We start from the raw sequence: 16,481 nt of genomic DNA on the forward strand, positions 1-16,481 counted from the left end.
CTACGTTGAAACAATATATACCGATTATAGTAAAGCTTTCGATAGAGTCGATATAACATTACTGATTTTCAAACTAAAACGCATTGGACTAGATAACCAACTCGTGAAATGGATTGAATCTTATTTGACGAACAGAACACAATTTGTCCGTTTCAAAGGCCATCTCTCTGATCCAGTGAAGGTAACATCTGGAGTTCCGCAAGGATCACATTTAGGACCCTTACTATTCATTTTGTTCGTTAATGATGTAACCCTTTTACTTAACCAGATCAAAATTTTAATCTATGCCGACGATATGAAATTGTATATGGAGATTAAAAACCAGTCTGACCTCGAATTGTTTCAGTTGCAGATCAATACCTTCTATACTTGGTGTCTGAAAAGCTTACTTGATATAAATATTAAGAAATGTAATGTCATATCATATACAAGAAAACTTTCAATGCAAACTATGAACTATTACATAGGCCAACAACTTGTAGAGAGATGTACCAAAATGAGAGACTTAGGAGTGATCCTCGATTCGAAACTCACTTTCGTGAATCATTATAACACAATAATCAACAAAGCCAACAGTATGCTTGGTTTTATTAAACGTTTCAGTTATCATTTCAAGGACCCATACACAATAAAAACTCTTTTTGTGAGCTATGTTCGATCAATATTAGAGTACTGCAGTATAGTTTGGTCCCCATATCAAGAAGTTCATATCAATCGTATTGAATCAGTTCAAAAACAATTTCTGGTTTTTGCATTAAGAAAACTCAATTGGGCATCATATCCTCTCCCTTCTTACGAATCTCGCTGCATGCTTATTAATATCGAAACTCTGAAGAAACGACGAGAAACAACCATGATTACCTTTGTAAACGATATGATCTCACAACGTGTTAATTCACCAAATCTGCTGGAAACTCTTAACTTTTATGCTCCTTCTCGTCCTTTAAGAACGCGCAATATTTTTACTAACAATAATTACCGGTCACTGTACGCCAAACATGGACCAATTAACAGCATCATGAACGCATACAAAAAACACTGCGAGATTATAGACGTTACCATGTCCCGGAACGCATTAAAAAGCGCATTACGTGCTAGAACTCGATAGCTTAAGATTAACGTATACATTAGAATTGTAGTCTACATTGATTGACGAAATAAATTAAATATACTTGGTCTTGGGCTCACATCCAGCGAGGGCGAGGTCTGCCTCGAAGTCGTCGGCCTCTATCCAGTTCTCTGCTAAATATTATCTCAGCTGGTCTCTCATCCGCCACCTGTGCAACCAACACCCGCAGAACTGCCACACTCTTTGTCAGCCACCATGTATTTCGTTTTGGCAGTGTTTATCATTAGTCCAGTTCTCGCAGCTTCCCTTTTGAGAGCCGTAAAGGCCTCCTCAACTGCTTTACAGTTAACACCAATTATATCAATGTCGTCCGCGAAGCCCAGAAGCATGTGAAACTTTGTAATGATGGTGGATCTCCTCTGCACATCTGCCCTTCGTATTGCACCTTCCAAAGCTATGTTGAACAGCAAGTTCGAGAGCCCGTCACCTTGCTTCAGACCATCCAACGTTACAAACGCGTCCGAAAATTCGCCCGCTGCCCTGACGCATGATGAGAAACCGCCAAGCGTCGCACGTAACAGTTTCGTTAGTTTGGTTGGGAGACTATGTTCAAGCATTATTTGCCACAGTTCGTTGCGTTGCACTGTATCGTACGCCACCTCAAAGTTTATAAACAGACGATGTGTCTGTAAGTTGTATTATTGAAATCTGCCTCAAGGTGAACATCTGGTCCGTTGAAGATCGTCCCGCTCGAAAATCGTATTGGTATTCTCCAACAAAGACTTCCTGCAACGACCTCAGTCGCTGGAACAAGATACGGGAGAGAATTTTAAAAGTAGAATATGCGTCGATGTCCCTTCTAGTAGATAGGGCATATCGATCCTTCCTACCGGTCCGTGAGTAGTTGTTCCTCAGACCATACTCTTAGGATAATCTAGTAAATTGCACTACACAACCGCTTGCTCCCCACTTTTGACCATTAAGCCGTCCTCCCAAGCGGCTTTGTGGTTCTTCAGCTCTTTGCAAGCATTCTTCACTACGCTCAACTAGGCCACTTCAGAAGTTGTTACAATTTTTTTTTCCATTTGGAGCTCAGTGTTATATCTTTTAACCATTCCTGTGAATTTTGAAGCGTAGTCGCTAGTGTGTGCAGTAGAGATGGTCGGGTTTGGCTCTTTTCAAACCCGTTCCCGAATTTTATTTTTCGGTTGAAACTCGAGCCCGACCCGAGCCCGAAACTTTTTTCTTCGATCGAACCCGAACCCGACCCGAACCCGAAAATTTTATTTGTGTGGAACCCCAACCCGAAACTTTGAAACCCGAACCCGAGATTTTTTTGGGAGGTTGATTTTTTGTACCAATTTGAGGCTGCTCTGAAGCTTAAAGCTTCGAATGGTATTGCAGTGTTAGTGATTTTCACTGTCGCATGAAATTAGACATCATTGTCTTAGAAAAATACTAGTCAGGATTCGGGTTTTCAGACCTAAACCCGACATTTTTAAGACCCGAACCCGACCCAAACCCGAAATTTTTTTTCCCACCAAACACGAACCCGAAGTTTTATAGTGTCTTCTGAACAATTGTTTATATAAACGAAATATATTTGTATGAAAAGTTTACTAACTTAAAAATGAAAAAACTAACTTTTTCGTGTTGAGAGAAAGGGGAATGGTTTGTGCGTTAGTTATAAAAAAATAGCTAAAATATGCTATAACTTTGTAAGAAAAAGTCCTGGAGATGTTTGGTCTTCGACAAAAACGTGTGTTTTGTATGCTCACATGTTTCTTGTGAACAACGTTTTGTTGTAAAATGTAACTAACAAAAGTTACGAACAAAAAAACTAAATTTTAAGTAACTTTCAAATAAAATACTCTGTAACTCTGTACCCAATGGAGATGAGAATACAGTATGTTCAGTTAAGTTTCATATTTTTACACGTTCAAAAACTATGCCAAATAAACTACTCCTCTATCTCCCAACACAAAAAAAGTTAGTATTTTTAATATATGAAAACGTACTGTAACATATCGTTGGTTTCGTGAAAAGTCACAAACCAATTAATATTATGTATATTTTATATCCATAGTGTAGTGCAGTTAACCTAAAGCAATTTTACACCAATGCACCATATTTTGACGAGAACTTGTTTGTTTTGTTTGTAAGTTGTGTATGTAATAACTTAATTCGTGTGACTAATTTATGTAAATTGTAAACTGTTAATCGTAGTTGCCCTGAGGACGAGGAAATATATCCTTGAAACGTTGGCTTTGACATAATAAAACGTGTTTTAAAGAAACCCGTGACCGAAATTGCCATCATTGAACCCATTACCTATTATCGTCCGGGGGGTAAATGATGTCCTAGAGCGTTAATTTCTTGCATGATGGTTCTTCATAATGCAGAGCATCTTCCTGCCAAAGATTAGTTCTCTCAGACTTCATTAACCCCCCGGACGATAATAGGTAAAACCTGATTATATTTGATCCAAAGACCCTATCTAAATTTTGTAGTTTTTGTAGGATTTAAAAGGATCAAAATATATCACCTACAAAAAATACATGCTATATTCTACGATGTTCGGTTTATCAAGTGCAATCGATTGATGGTACGAGCGGGATTTGTAAAATCTAGCTCCTATAATGTACAATGAGAAAATGAATTTGGAAATTAATGATAAAAAAGGTAAAACTATTTATCGTTCATTTGAGCAAAGCTTTATCATAAAAATTACTTTTGTATGAATCACTGTTTAATGCTTGAGGTGAAAGCTCAATGTGTACGGCTTCACTCGAGTTCCGAGAATATAGGTCATGGATGAAATGTCAAACTTCCTTTCCAAAAAAATAAAATCGAATGTATTATGTATGGGCCTTGAAAATTAGCATTTTCCCAAATTGCTGTACACTCAAAATTTTGGTATCTCCCTCATTTTATTCTAATTGTCAGCACCGATCAAAAGGCATCTTTGAAGCTGTTCAAATGAAATGACATTTTTTTTTGTTTTGAACAAACTGAGAAGTGTATATCTACGGGACATTATTTTCTCTCGTGTACAAACATTAGTGATAGTAGAAACTATGGTGACGGTTGCTATCTTGCTATCCTGCTATCGCTTTTGTTTTTGACATAGATACATACATATATAGCCATTAACACTGATAGTCTACGGGAGGCGTTCTTACCATTCTGACCTCTCGCATCCAGTATGAACTAAAAAGGTTGTTGTTTTACTGTCTTTCATTGCCCGCTTGTGTCTCAGATTCTTTGCATTTTCTAGCGGTCAAGGGACAGGTAACGACGGGAAGGCTGTTTAGATTTTAATAAATTCTACCATTTCACTGGTATCGCGCTCGGAACGCTGAAACCAAAGTCCCATTCACTCGCAGCAGGACGGTTTTTTTTTGCGTGCTCTTCTCTTTCTCTCGCTAGCTACCTTGGCAACTTATTTTTCCCTCTACTCTTTTCGTCGTCGTCTGAATAAAAGCCATCCGACCGGCTTTACTACAAGAATAAAATAAAAAGGGAGGATTTTCTGTCCTCAGCCAGACCGATTTGAGCGAGGGTTTCCCTCGCGTCTCCGAGGTTTGTTGGCACGTTTTACGCTCTTACTCTCTTGCGAACCGTTTCTCCTCAGTCTTAGTTTGGCTTGCATCGTTGCGGTACACAACTGTGGGAGGCGTTTGACCTGAGTTTTACCGTAAAGTTTGTCTGCTGAGTAAGTTTATTTTGCTGCATATGTTGTTTGTCCAAGACGAATTTGCTTTGTGTTTTAGATTGTACATTGCAACTCACAGGCTATTTGTGAAGCAGCCATGGCATCAAAAATAATCAGTTTATTGTATCGGCAGAATTTGCCAGTATTTGGAGGTCATATCTCAACGCGCATGATCCATATCAGTTCCACTCGTTGCTCTAATATTTTAAAGGATTCGCCAAATGCACAGCTCAATAAAACTTTACTAGATCGTTACCGGAGATTGAAATATAATCCCAAACTGGTGCAAGCCACTTACGTGTGGATCGACGGAACCGGTGAACATGTACGCCTAAAGGACCGTGTACTGGACTTTGCACCGGCGAAGCCGGAAGATTGTCCGGAGTGGCAGTACGATGGTAGTTCCACTTACCAGGCCTTGGGTGGTAATTCTGATATTAGATTGGTTCCGCGCGCTCTCTACAAAGATCCCTTCAAATCTGGCGAGAAGGACGTGATCGTGCTGTGTGATACGTACCAACCGGATGGGAAACCAACCGATTCGAACAAGCGAGCGGCAATGCAGCAGGCGTTCAATGAAACAAAAGCTTTGGAACCGTGGTTCGGCATCGAACAGGAGTACACTTTCCTGGACATCGACCATCGTCCACTGGGTTGGCCTTCAGGTGGCTTTCCTGGTCCTCAGGGTCCCTACTATTGTGCCACCGGAGCCGAAAATGTCGTTGGCCGTGATATTGCTGAAGCTCATGCAATCGCCTGTTTGTATGCAGGAATTGATTTCGCTGGAACGAACGCCGAGGTTATGCCAGCGCAGTGGGAATTTCAGGTCGGTCCCAGCGTTGGAATGAAATGCGCCGACGATATTTGGGTTGCTCGCTACATCCTGTGGCGCATCGCCGAGGACTATGGTGTGGTGGTAACGTTTGATCCGAAACCGATGGAAGGACCCTGGAACGGAGCCGGTGGCCATTGTAATTTCTCCACCAAAGCTATGCGAGAGGACGGTGGAATGGAGGTAATCAAAGCGGCTATCGAGAAGTTGGCAAAGAAACACGATAAGCATATCAAAGCGTACGATCCACATGGAGGCAAGGACAACGAGCGCCGGCTGGTTGGTCGCTTGGAAACTTCGTCGATCGATAATTTCAGCTGGGGCATCGCCGATCGTAGTACCAGTGTGCGCATCCCACGCAGTGTCGCCAATGCGGGCAAGGGCTACTTCGAAGATAGACGTCCCAGCTCCAACTGCGATCCGTACAGCGTTTGCAATGCGATTTTAACTACCTGCTTAATCGAGGATTAGATCAGAGGATTACTACCCTAAGAGTAAAGTTCATGCGTTCCTCATTTTGTCAAGATGCTTTTACGATATACCTCAAATTGTTGTGCATTTTCAAACAAATATCAATGGTAGTGACGTTGACAATATCATATATAATTGATAAACTTATTCAATAACAAATCTATCAGATATTATAAATAAAATCTATAGTTGAATGACAAAAAACATTCCGCAAAAGATGTTTTCTCTAGTTGTGACAAGCAGGGTATTCCCTGAAGGCTTCTGCCTTATATGGCGGAGGTTGATTGGAAAAAACGAAATTTGTGGGATGTACCAACCTTAAGCAGGTATTAGACGACGCAAATATTTGCTATTTTTGGTACGATTTTTATTTGCACAAAATAAAATCTGTATTGAAAAATAGCAAATATTTGCTTCGTCTAATACCTGCTTTAGGGAGCTAATGTTTGAAAACACTCTTACGTTTAGTGTGTGTTTGAAAACCATTGATAGTGAACCCTGATAGTACACTTGCGAACATTTCTAGATAAACATTTCAAAAGGTCCTATCTGCTGTCATCGTTTTTCCGGAGCGTCTTTTTATTTTGGTAATGGTTCAGCTTTAGTAACTCTCCCAGGTGTGATTTTCGTTCAGAAGGTTAGAGTGATCCCTCCGCTATCAACTTTGGCAAACAACGTGTCATGAAAGGTGTTTGATAAGTTGTGGTGATTGAATGAAAGTGATCGATCAAAAAATCGATCAAAGCAGATAGGACCTTTTGAAATGTTTCTCTAGATTTAGTCAAAGCAGCCAATCAGATGATCATCGTTATGTAATTAAATACCTTCATTATAAAGGATTAACTTCTTGATTCTTTCTGTGTTTTTGAAACGGGAACAAAGACAACCGCCTCCGAAGAAGGCAGAGACAGTTTCATTGCTTGGCATAACATTGGTTTTCTGAGGTGCGCGTGGTGTGATTTTCATTGGTAGGGTATGAAACGTGGAACCTATTTTAAAACGGGCCTCATACTTCTAATTTTTGATCAATACCGACAATTTCAAAGACTAGAACGAAAACCCTGATTAACTAGCTGTCTCATCAGTACATAAAATATCGTTCAACACAGAAAAATCATTAAATAAGCATTAGACGAAAAAATCAACCAAGATTTTAGCCATTCAGACGCTCTTCGGGTGCTGAAGAAAATCCCTTGCGAAATTAATGGGCACAAACTACTTAAAATAGGTTCTGGGTGATTCGAATAGTGTCCCTCGATTGGGAACTTCAATTGATTACAGTGCTTTTTCGCTTTTATCAACAGTCGTTTTTATTACTACTCGCCAAATTCACGCTCGATTTTATCACGTTTTTTTTTCGTTTTTATCACGCTTTTCTAAAAATAATTCCAAATCAAGAATAATGTACTTCCAGTTGTAGAAAATGTATTCGAAACATCATTTTCATTTGTGCCTTGTGTCCTTGCATGTGTATAGTTTTATAAAATCAATTTATTTGATCAATTTTCTGAGGCAACCAAGTGTCATATCTGTTACAAATAGTTTGCGTCCTAATTTAGAGAAAAATGAACCGTGAAATACGTATTTCATTGTTTTTGAAGCAAAAATTGCGTATTATTCGAGCAGTTGAGAAAGAAGATCTGTTAACAACTTAAAAATCCCTACAGTTCGGTCCTCATAGAGCGTGGTTTTAAAAATTATAAAATCTAGCGGCTCCACAATTTCACATAAACAAGCATTAGAACCTGCTAGCTATGCTAAAGAATGGGCAGTACAAATCATATTGATATTGCATGTATAATAGCCGTGAGAAAGCCCGCAAAAATTCAATAGAGAAAAATATCAAAAACTAACCTTTTCTTGTTTATTCATTTGTATCTTGAACTTATATTCCATTCAACTATGCAAGTGCATCATTTTACTCAAAATATCATAAATTTCAATTGAACCCAACTCAAAAATTTCAATTTTTATCGTTTCGCTAAATTCACGGTTTCGCCAAATTCACGGTAAAATTTTTTTTGACCGTGATAAAATCGAGAAAGCACTGTATTGTCAAAGTTCGCTGAATCAGTTTAACAATCTGAAAACAAGTGCTTATAGAGGAAAAGATAGTAAATTGATATACTAATGTTTGTGTTTCACATTACCCGTTTCGAGTATTTCGTCTCAATACACAGGGGGCTTTGTAAGCTGCTTAAAATATATTCCCTACCCCATCTTCAAAATGAAAGTGATATCTTATTGAAGTATTGAATTTATTCACACATGCGGTGATACATGGGCCAAAACCAACAACCTAAAGGAATATACATCTTCCGGAATCTATGTTAAAATAATAAATGTAGCTAAAAGAAATGATTCTTGAGTTCAAAACGTCATGTTTCAAACTAGTACAATTTGAAAATGAAAGCTTAGGAGTTCTGAGCTTGCTGGAACCGTGACCGTCTTTCCACGTAGGTTGACGCTATCCAATTTCTGAAAAAATGCGTTCTCCCCATTTTCACATATTTTCTGCTTATCTATGACCCCTTCATGGTTTTTTTTTTCTTCGAAAACCAAATTACGTTTACAGAGGATTCAATTCAGGAAATAAAAGAGAATCCACGAGTGAACATCGAACTACTTCGGAAGCCTACCGGAAACCACGTGATCTGAATATACGCAAAAATTTTAATTTGAACGAAACTTTGCACACGTGTCTGACTCAGCAAACTACGTATTTGAGCATTTAATTTTTTTTGAGAATCGAGAATAATTTTCTAAATGGATGTATGTATTTTGGCAAAGGCTTTATTTAAAGCATTGTTGCTCAGAAACTGTTGGTTGTACAGAAAAACTGTTTAAGAATGAATTGTAAGGTAAAGTATCCTGCTCGGAATAGTTCGATAATGTACCATGACCGGTACAATTATAATATACGAAATTTCTCCACTATTTGACAGCAATAAAAATGAAACATCAAGCAACATCTCCGGATGCTGTTAACAGAGTTTCATTAAGGTAATTCAAGTATTACTATTAGAATTTTTTTTAAACAATTTTCCTTTACAATTGCTATCCTGCCTTGTTTACAAGCAGAGATAATGGAATCCAATATTATAGGATTGCTGTATTTTTTCCATATAAAACTTCTAAAGCATTTATATTTTATGTGGAAACACTTTTTGTGCAGAATGTTGGTTTTATAGTTGGAATTATTGGGGAAATGCAAAGGCCTGTTTTGTATCATGAACGGAACAGCATTGAATCATTATCGGAACAGCTTACTTCTGAGACTTCACCGCTTCACGTTGCCTGTGCTTGATAAGATAAGGAAATGACACGTAGGTACAATTCATTAGAAAGTTTTTCTAGAGAAACATTTTTTGCTTGAGAGTACCCATTTTGAAATGTTAGGAATAGTTTTAGACAATTGAATTATCTACCTGAAAAATACATGATTTCAAATGATTTTGAAATAAAATGACTGTCCCGATCATGATACAATTTCTATGATTAGAAGATAGATTAGCTATTGGTTATTGTTTTTGTAAACTAACTATACATGTAGATTGTCTTAATAAACGGAATTTGTTTATGATTTAATGCGATATGAATGATGGAATGTTTCGATCATGATACATCATATAATAAGGAAAGGATGCTGCTTTGTAGAAAAATACTAGAAGGTATACAGCCCTAGGCTTGTATGAAATGGTGACATGGGACTAAACACTGTAATTAGGGGATTTCTTGTTACAAAATATACAGAGTCTGCAGACAGAATCAATGTGTTTGCTCAGTGACTGTGCGTATTTTTATTTTCAGCCTCACCCGGAAATCAATTTTTGAAATATATTCGACAACACTCGACGAAATAACGTTTATATTTGGCGATATTATGCCTGTAGTATTTTTTGTGCAAACAACATGTATTTGACAAGGCACAAGCATATCGTACTTGTTGAAGAAGTACCAAGAATTTCTTGTAATGCGTCAAAGTCAGAATTAACTCTATATCCTCAAAAACCAAGTCCAATAATACTTACGTTATCATAATGAATGGTTTTGTCTTATTTAGCTCCGATATAATCAAATCTATCTTACTTTCAAAATAATATGGAAGCTCTTACAAAGGTTCATTATTTGCAAACATAAGAAGATATATTAAACAAAATTATTAACAAGTTCCAGCAAAAAATCATAGCAATCAACAATTCCATTTATTTTTGTGTTTTGCTTGACATTTTTTTTCGTTTGCCTACAACTACATTCGTTGTATGTTGTGGTCCCCGTGGTTCTGTGGTTAGCGATGTCGGTCGGCTAGCTCTCCCACACGGTTGTGATATCGGGTTCGATTCCCGATCAGGTCGAGGAACTTTTCGAGCTAGAAAATTTCTCGACTCAGCACTGGGGCACGGTGTATCGTTGTACTTATCCTACAACATGCAAAATGTGCCGAAAACAATATCGATAACGAATTCTCTCAACTAATCTAGTTGATCTAGCGTGCGATATTGTTGTTTTTTTTTTACATTCGCTGTATTACGAAGACAGCTAATATACGTTTATTATGAAAAAGCTTAGAATAATAATATATCATCTAACAATTTTGAAATATAAAAAGAGATTCTGAATGAATCTTAGTGAATAAACTAAAATTTCACAAATTCACATTCGCAGGATAAAGTTTCAATCACCACCAACAGCAGCATTGCAGTTTTTCCTCGATTGCACACGAATAGAAATGTACGAACAAAAGTGTACCACTGCAATACAAATAGTACCGCAGTAGTACGAATAGAAGTGTACCGCTGAAATGTACGAATATAACTGGTACTGTTGCTTTTACCGGCATGTTTTCTTTCAAGACACCAGTTTTTATTAGGTTCTGAAAGCAGGTTTAGAAATTGTTCAAGAATGGGGATTGTTTCAAACTTTTAGGAAATCTTTTACCTTCGAAACATCATATTGGTCTAAGCTCATGGAAGCAAAAATAAATTGACCTATTGGGACGGGGAGGCTCTGTCAATTTTTATTTCGATATTGATACAGAGAATATCACAGGGAACGGATGGTGTCCATTAACGTCGTCTGTGCTAGGAATGCTCGCATATAATTGGTTCATTATTCGCGTAAATTTGTCATTGAAACTTTCTATCAATTTTACCGCTTAACAATGAAATTAGAGTGATAACTATCATATTACAAAATTGTTACACATTTTATCTATCCAACAACATATTGGTTATTGTTATCGATCATGTGGTTATGCTGTTATTAACGTTTGAAATCTGACGCAACATTTGCCAGTTTCATTTCCAATTTTACAGAATGCATCCCAGTATAGTAAACAAAGACGTAGTCCCATGTCAAAATATACACCGTAAGAACAACATGACAATAGGTCTTTTGGTGTGGTTTTGCTCCCAGGAAAACCGCGGCCGAAGTGAAGGGTTTCTTACTTCAAATCTGGTCATACTGATATTGCTCTAACTTTTGATAAATTAGGTAAAATTAAATGATATTTTGCGTACAAATAGTTTGATGTGTATTGTTTACATGCTGTCAGCTGATTTCATCAGGTGTGTAAAAGTTTTCAGAATGTCGTGGAAAGAGCAGTCCGTTCGCGAAAAAGTTTTGGACGAATACTTCGAAAATCAGCATCTGTTGCACCACGACATCGGGAAAAATCTAGGAATAGCGAATTCTGCAGTGTCCGGTATAATAAAACGTTTCAGAGAGCGTCTGACTGTGGACCGAAAGCCCACATCCAGACGAAAAAGCACTCAACTCAACGAAAACGATCGCAAGCGCGTGGTTACTGGCTTCAAACGCAAACCAAACGCTTCGATCCGAGTTGCGGCGTTTTTCGTGCAGAGGACTCAAATACAAGCCGGACTACGTTTGTTTAAGGTCCAGAAGTCCCCAAACCGAGACGAGAAACGAAAAGTCGTACGCGGACGCTGTAAGATCTAAAGTTGACCAATGCACACTGTTGCGTGAAGGATTATGAGACGTATATCAAGGCAGACTTCAAGCGGATTTCCGGAAACCTATAGGTGACAGCCAAGGATAAGTTTGATGTTCCCGAGTAAGGGTGTGTGAAATTTTGCGGAAACTCGAGTTTCTCGAAATTTAACAAAATTTATCGAAATTGAGAGCACATTGTTTTCATCAAAAATTATCAACTTATGATTTCTCAACCAATTTTTTGATTCTCGATCAGGTTGAGGATCTTTTGGAGCTGGAAATTTCCTCGAATCAGCACTGGGGCACGGTGTATCGTTGTACTTATCCTACACCATGCAAAATGTGCCAAAACAATATCGATAACGAATTCTCTCAACTAAATAAACCACCCTAATGAAAATCAAGTTCAAGATAGGGTAAGGAACGACTTAAGCAGTGGCGCCTATTTTAATCAGACAAAATGAACAGGCCTCGAACTCTTGAATTTTGTTCAATACCGACAATTTCAATGATGAGAACGAAAACTCTGATTAACTAACTGTCTTACGAAGGGGAGCTGCGTAGCTGCAAGGTTACAGAGTCCGCTTTGTCAAGCGGATGGTCGTGGGTTCGAATTTTAGTCAAAAAGGGATTTAAGCATGGGTTTATTCTCAGACTCCCCACCAGTTATTCTTCCTTTACGCTGAAACCTACAATACCTTTGCGTGACCTCTTAACAAAAAATAAGTCCCTCTAATCGATAACACTGGCCAGAAGGACGCATGACGAAACTTCTCCAGGAAATTATAATTGGTGATATTTGGCAGGAAGAACGAGGCTCGGTGTAGAAGAACAGAAAGCGTGTTAAAAGAAAGATAGCACATTACACATAAGCACTGATAAAAATAATAATAATAATAATAATAAGCATGCCACTTCTCAATAGCGGTATTGCTTATAATAGAAGTGCGGGATACAGCAGACACCCGGGCATATCTCACAATAGATCAACAATTCTGGTCGCAGTGAGGAAGTCCATACAGGAAAAAAAACTGTCTTACAAATACATTAAATACAAGTCAACACAGAAAATTTTTTGAATAACAACAATCGAAAAAAACCAACAAAGTTGCAGCCATTCAGGCGCCACTTCGGGTGCAGAAGAAAATACCCTGCAAAACAGATCGGCCACAAATGTCGCGGTGTCCCAAATATTGTAGAATAGTGGATGAAGTTCTTGGGGTAGAATGAGGGGCGCTTCGAGTATCTCTCCTGTTACGCGATCGCTCGCGAGTGCTTTGTTTCATACATCGGATAACTGCTTCGATCTCCTGCAGTGAAGAGGCCTCGGAGTTGACACAAGTGATACGTCAGACTCTTGGCGGATTTTGCAAAAATGCCAGGTTTCATCTGTGCTTCACCCTTTCTTCTAGGTGCCTAGATTATTCTCATTAGTCTGCATAAAGGTGTTCTTGTTAGCAGTCCATTTTTGCTCTACATTTCCACCATTCAGAATATTGCCTGCTTTGAACTCCAGTTCGCCAACGAACGATTTCTTCACAGCTAAATCTTATAGTCGGCGTGCTAGAGCGCCGTCCAAGCCTCTGCTTCCAGCGCTGAGTCCGCGTGATACGCAGGCGGATCTGGCACATCAAGAAGACTACATGAACATTCCAGACGTCAAGAAGGGTCTGTCTCCTTTTTCGGTTAATGCATTTCGGTTTATGTCGAGACCATAACGTCCCATGACGCGCTCATAGTCCATGTTTTTGGAGCCGATTTTCGCATTGAAGTCGATAGTGTAGATCTTGATATCACCTTTTGGAACCATATTCATGATCGCATTTAGTTTATTATAAAGGATCTCCTTGTCCCGTAGCTCAGCAGCATTGGTTGGTGCATAACATTGGATCATGGTTAGGTTTGGATTGCGTGTTCTGAATCTGGCCAAGATCAGTCATCTCAGTAATTCCCACTTAATAAGTGCAGTCCGTGCATGCGCGCTAAGCAGGAAACCAACACTAGGATGGTGGGGAGTATTTTGGCCAACGGACTTCGTTCGGTTATAGGATTTCGATCTTCATGTGTTGAGCCTCGCTGGCAAGTTATGCCAGCTTTTCCTGCTGAGCTAACGTTAGTACATTCCATGTGATTCTTGCCTTTTGTTTCACGCTAAAAGTTCAATCGGTAATCTTTCTCCGACGATTCGAACGATTCGAAGGCTTCGGAAACAGTAAGTGGTTGGCCTAAGATCTCCTATCCCCGTGATGGGGCTGCCATCTAGGTGTAGCTTCCGGGGAAGAGCTTTTCATATTCAACCGCTGGATGCCAATCAGACGCTGTTTGAGCCGTACCTCCATAATGAACAGATGCTCGGGTTGTCAACTTACCATTTGATTCACCATTAGGATATTAATATTTATAAACGTTAGCAATTTCAACTTCACTTTTGTTGCATGATCACCATCTTCTAACTTTTCCGATCTGTTATTACAATTTATCCTAACTTTACTTTTATAAAATGTTTAAATGGGCTGCAATCACCACAGCGACTAAAAACTACAAACAACAGAACTGTGATGCCCATACTATTTCATCGCGTTTCCATTAAACTTACTGATTATTAAAACCATCGCTTCCTACCGTTTGCAGGAAAAAGATCCCGGTGCGAGATGTCACCTCGCTAGAGGAACGCATCCGTCAGTTGACGTGCGACATCGACGATCCAATCGACGAGGGTGCCGATGGCGACCATCCTGGTCACGTGGGCGATCTTGGCGATATGGAACGGAGAGACAGTCCGGCCGGGGAGGAAAATCCACAGCAGCCTAAGTACATCCCGGATAAAAGTTTCTCGCCGAGTTCGTCGGCGTCCAGCTCTTCCAGTGGATCAAACGGATCGACGTACAAGAAGATCACCGATCTGTTCCACCGGGATCGACGGCAGGAGAAAATCCCGGAGGCGGACGAGAATCCGATCGTTATTATTCCACAGGTATGATAAAATTAGATGCAGATCGGACGTTTTGTGTAGGTATATGGTGATTATTTGCAGGACTGCCGTTGCCCGGCTGGGCCTGACATTGGAATGGGCGTACAAATTCAGGGTGCACACACTCAAATCCATCAACCACCGCAGCAGCGCCAAACCGATGGCTCCCGAAGGCAGTTCCTTTCCACATTGGCTCCTCTGACGGCGTGCGTTGCTGGCCAACGCGACGATCTGTCGTATTACACACTCGCTCAACCCGGAGACAGGAATTCGCTGGGCAGCTCCCAGAGCACCGAGTATAGTCTGGGCGATATCGATGCGGCGTTACACGATGATGATGGCAAAAAGGTGGCTCCGGATGTGATTGCCGGCACACCCGGCCAAGAGTCGGACGAGCTAGCGGCATTTGTGCAGCAAGAAGGCGCCCGCACGGAACGACTGAAGAAACGTTACAGCGCAGAAACGTCCACCTCGGCTCCCGCTTCCGGAGCTGGGTCAGACGATGACGAGCACAATGATTATGGATTCAACTCACGGCCTTCGGTGCGAGGTATCAAGCCCCGTTTCGGTTCAACCAACGAAATTTTGCAGCAAATGCAAGCTCAACTGGCGGCTCCTTCGCCCCCTCAGGTAATTGTTAATTTTTATTTTGCAACTTTGTTTTAAACTTTATTACATGATTAATGTTTGTTTGCAGCCCAAGTCCCAGTCCAGTGTGGCGTCACCTCATCCAATACAATCGAACACATTCCCGCGACCACACACGGCCAGCAGCTTGCAACTGGCTGCGGCAAAGCAACAAATTACGACTCACCAGCATACCGCATCGTGGAGCTACTATCCGGTGGACCAGTCCCAATCGAAGGCTGTGGCCGCAGTGGCCTCTGGCACCAACATGGTTGCCGCTGTCGATCCACACGGAAACTATTACCATATCCCAGCTCAAGCACGCCATAGTTACCACGGTCAGGAGGCGATTTACCAGAACTGTGCTCAACTACCCGCTGGCAACATCCAAGCCAACACGGTTCACGTTCAATCCCAGCAAATACACACTCAGCATCACGCAGTTCATACGGCCCACCATATACACCAAACGGCAGCAGCAGCAGCGGCTGCAGCCGCAGCAGACCCAGCAGCTTATGGCAAGTTCGCACGAAGTCCCACCCGTCGGCCAGAGTCACCGCCGCCCTTGCGCAACTATCATCAGACGATGGTGCTGATTCCGTACAATGCCGAAACTTATCAGCGGTACACGGCTCAGGAGCAGGAAAACTACCGTCGGCAGCACAATATTGTTGAGTATCAGCAGGTGAGGCTGGAACCTGTGTGATTTTAGTAGCTGGCGTTTATTCATTTCATTCATTTTGCTTATTAGCTTCATTTCATGATTGGTGTGTGTGGGCTCAGGTTTGGAGTCGCAGTAGCAAGCTCCTCGCCTGATTCCGAAATATTTTTCATATGGAAT

At 40.3% G+C, this 16,481-nt stretch overlaps 2 protein-coding genes across 6 annotated transcripts in view; both read left to right on the top strand.

Annotated features, from left to right (window-relative positions):
• Window positions 1-16,481, top strand: part of LOC129732077 (uncharacterized) — a 332,272-nt gene that overhangs the window by 303,321 nt on the left and 12,470 nt on the right. For 2 of the 5 annotated variants that reach the window (XM_055692570.1, XM_055692574.1), the window contains exons 8-10: window positions 14,674-15,016; window positions 15,056-15,643; window positions 15,711-16,325. In XM_055692570.1, the coding sequence (XP_055548545.1) occupies window positions 14,674-15,016; window positions 15,056-15,643; window positions 15,711-16,325 (1,546 nt within the window). The remainder of the gene's footprint in view (window positions 1-14,673; window positions 15,017-15,055; window positions 15,644-15,710; window positions 16,326-16,481) is intronic. The other 3 variants (XM_055692571.1, XM_055692573.1, XM_055692572.1) reach the window with 3 other exon arrangements.
• Window positions 4,633-6,293, top strand: LOC129732078 (glutamine synthetase 1, mitochondrial-like). The gene is made up of 2 exons (XM_055692575.1): window positions 4,633-4,784; window positions 4,843-6,293. The coding sequence occupies exon 2, from the start codon at window positions 4,882-4,884 to the stop codon at window positions 6,085-6,087; it is 1,206 nt and encodes a 401-aa protein (XP_055548550.1). The 5' UTR covers window positions 4,633-4,784; window positions 4,843-4,881; the 3' UTR covers window positions 6,088-6,293.

The sequence above is a fragment of the Wyeomyia smithii genome, chromosome 3 (genome assembly GCF_029784165.1).
Source record: "Wyeomyia smithii strain HCP4-BCI-WySm-NY-G18 chromosome 3, ASM2978416v1, whole genome shotgun sequence".
Taxonomy (NCBI): domain Eukaryota; kingdom Metazoa; phylum Arthropoda; class Insecta; order Diptera; family Culicidae; genus Wyeomyia; species Wyeomyia smithii.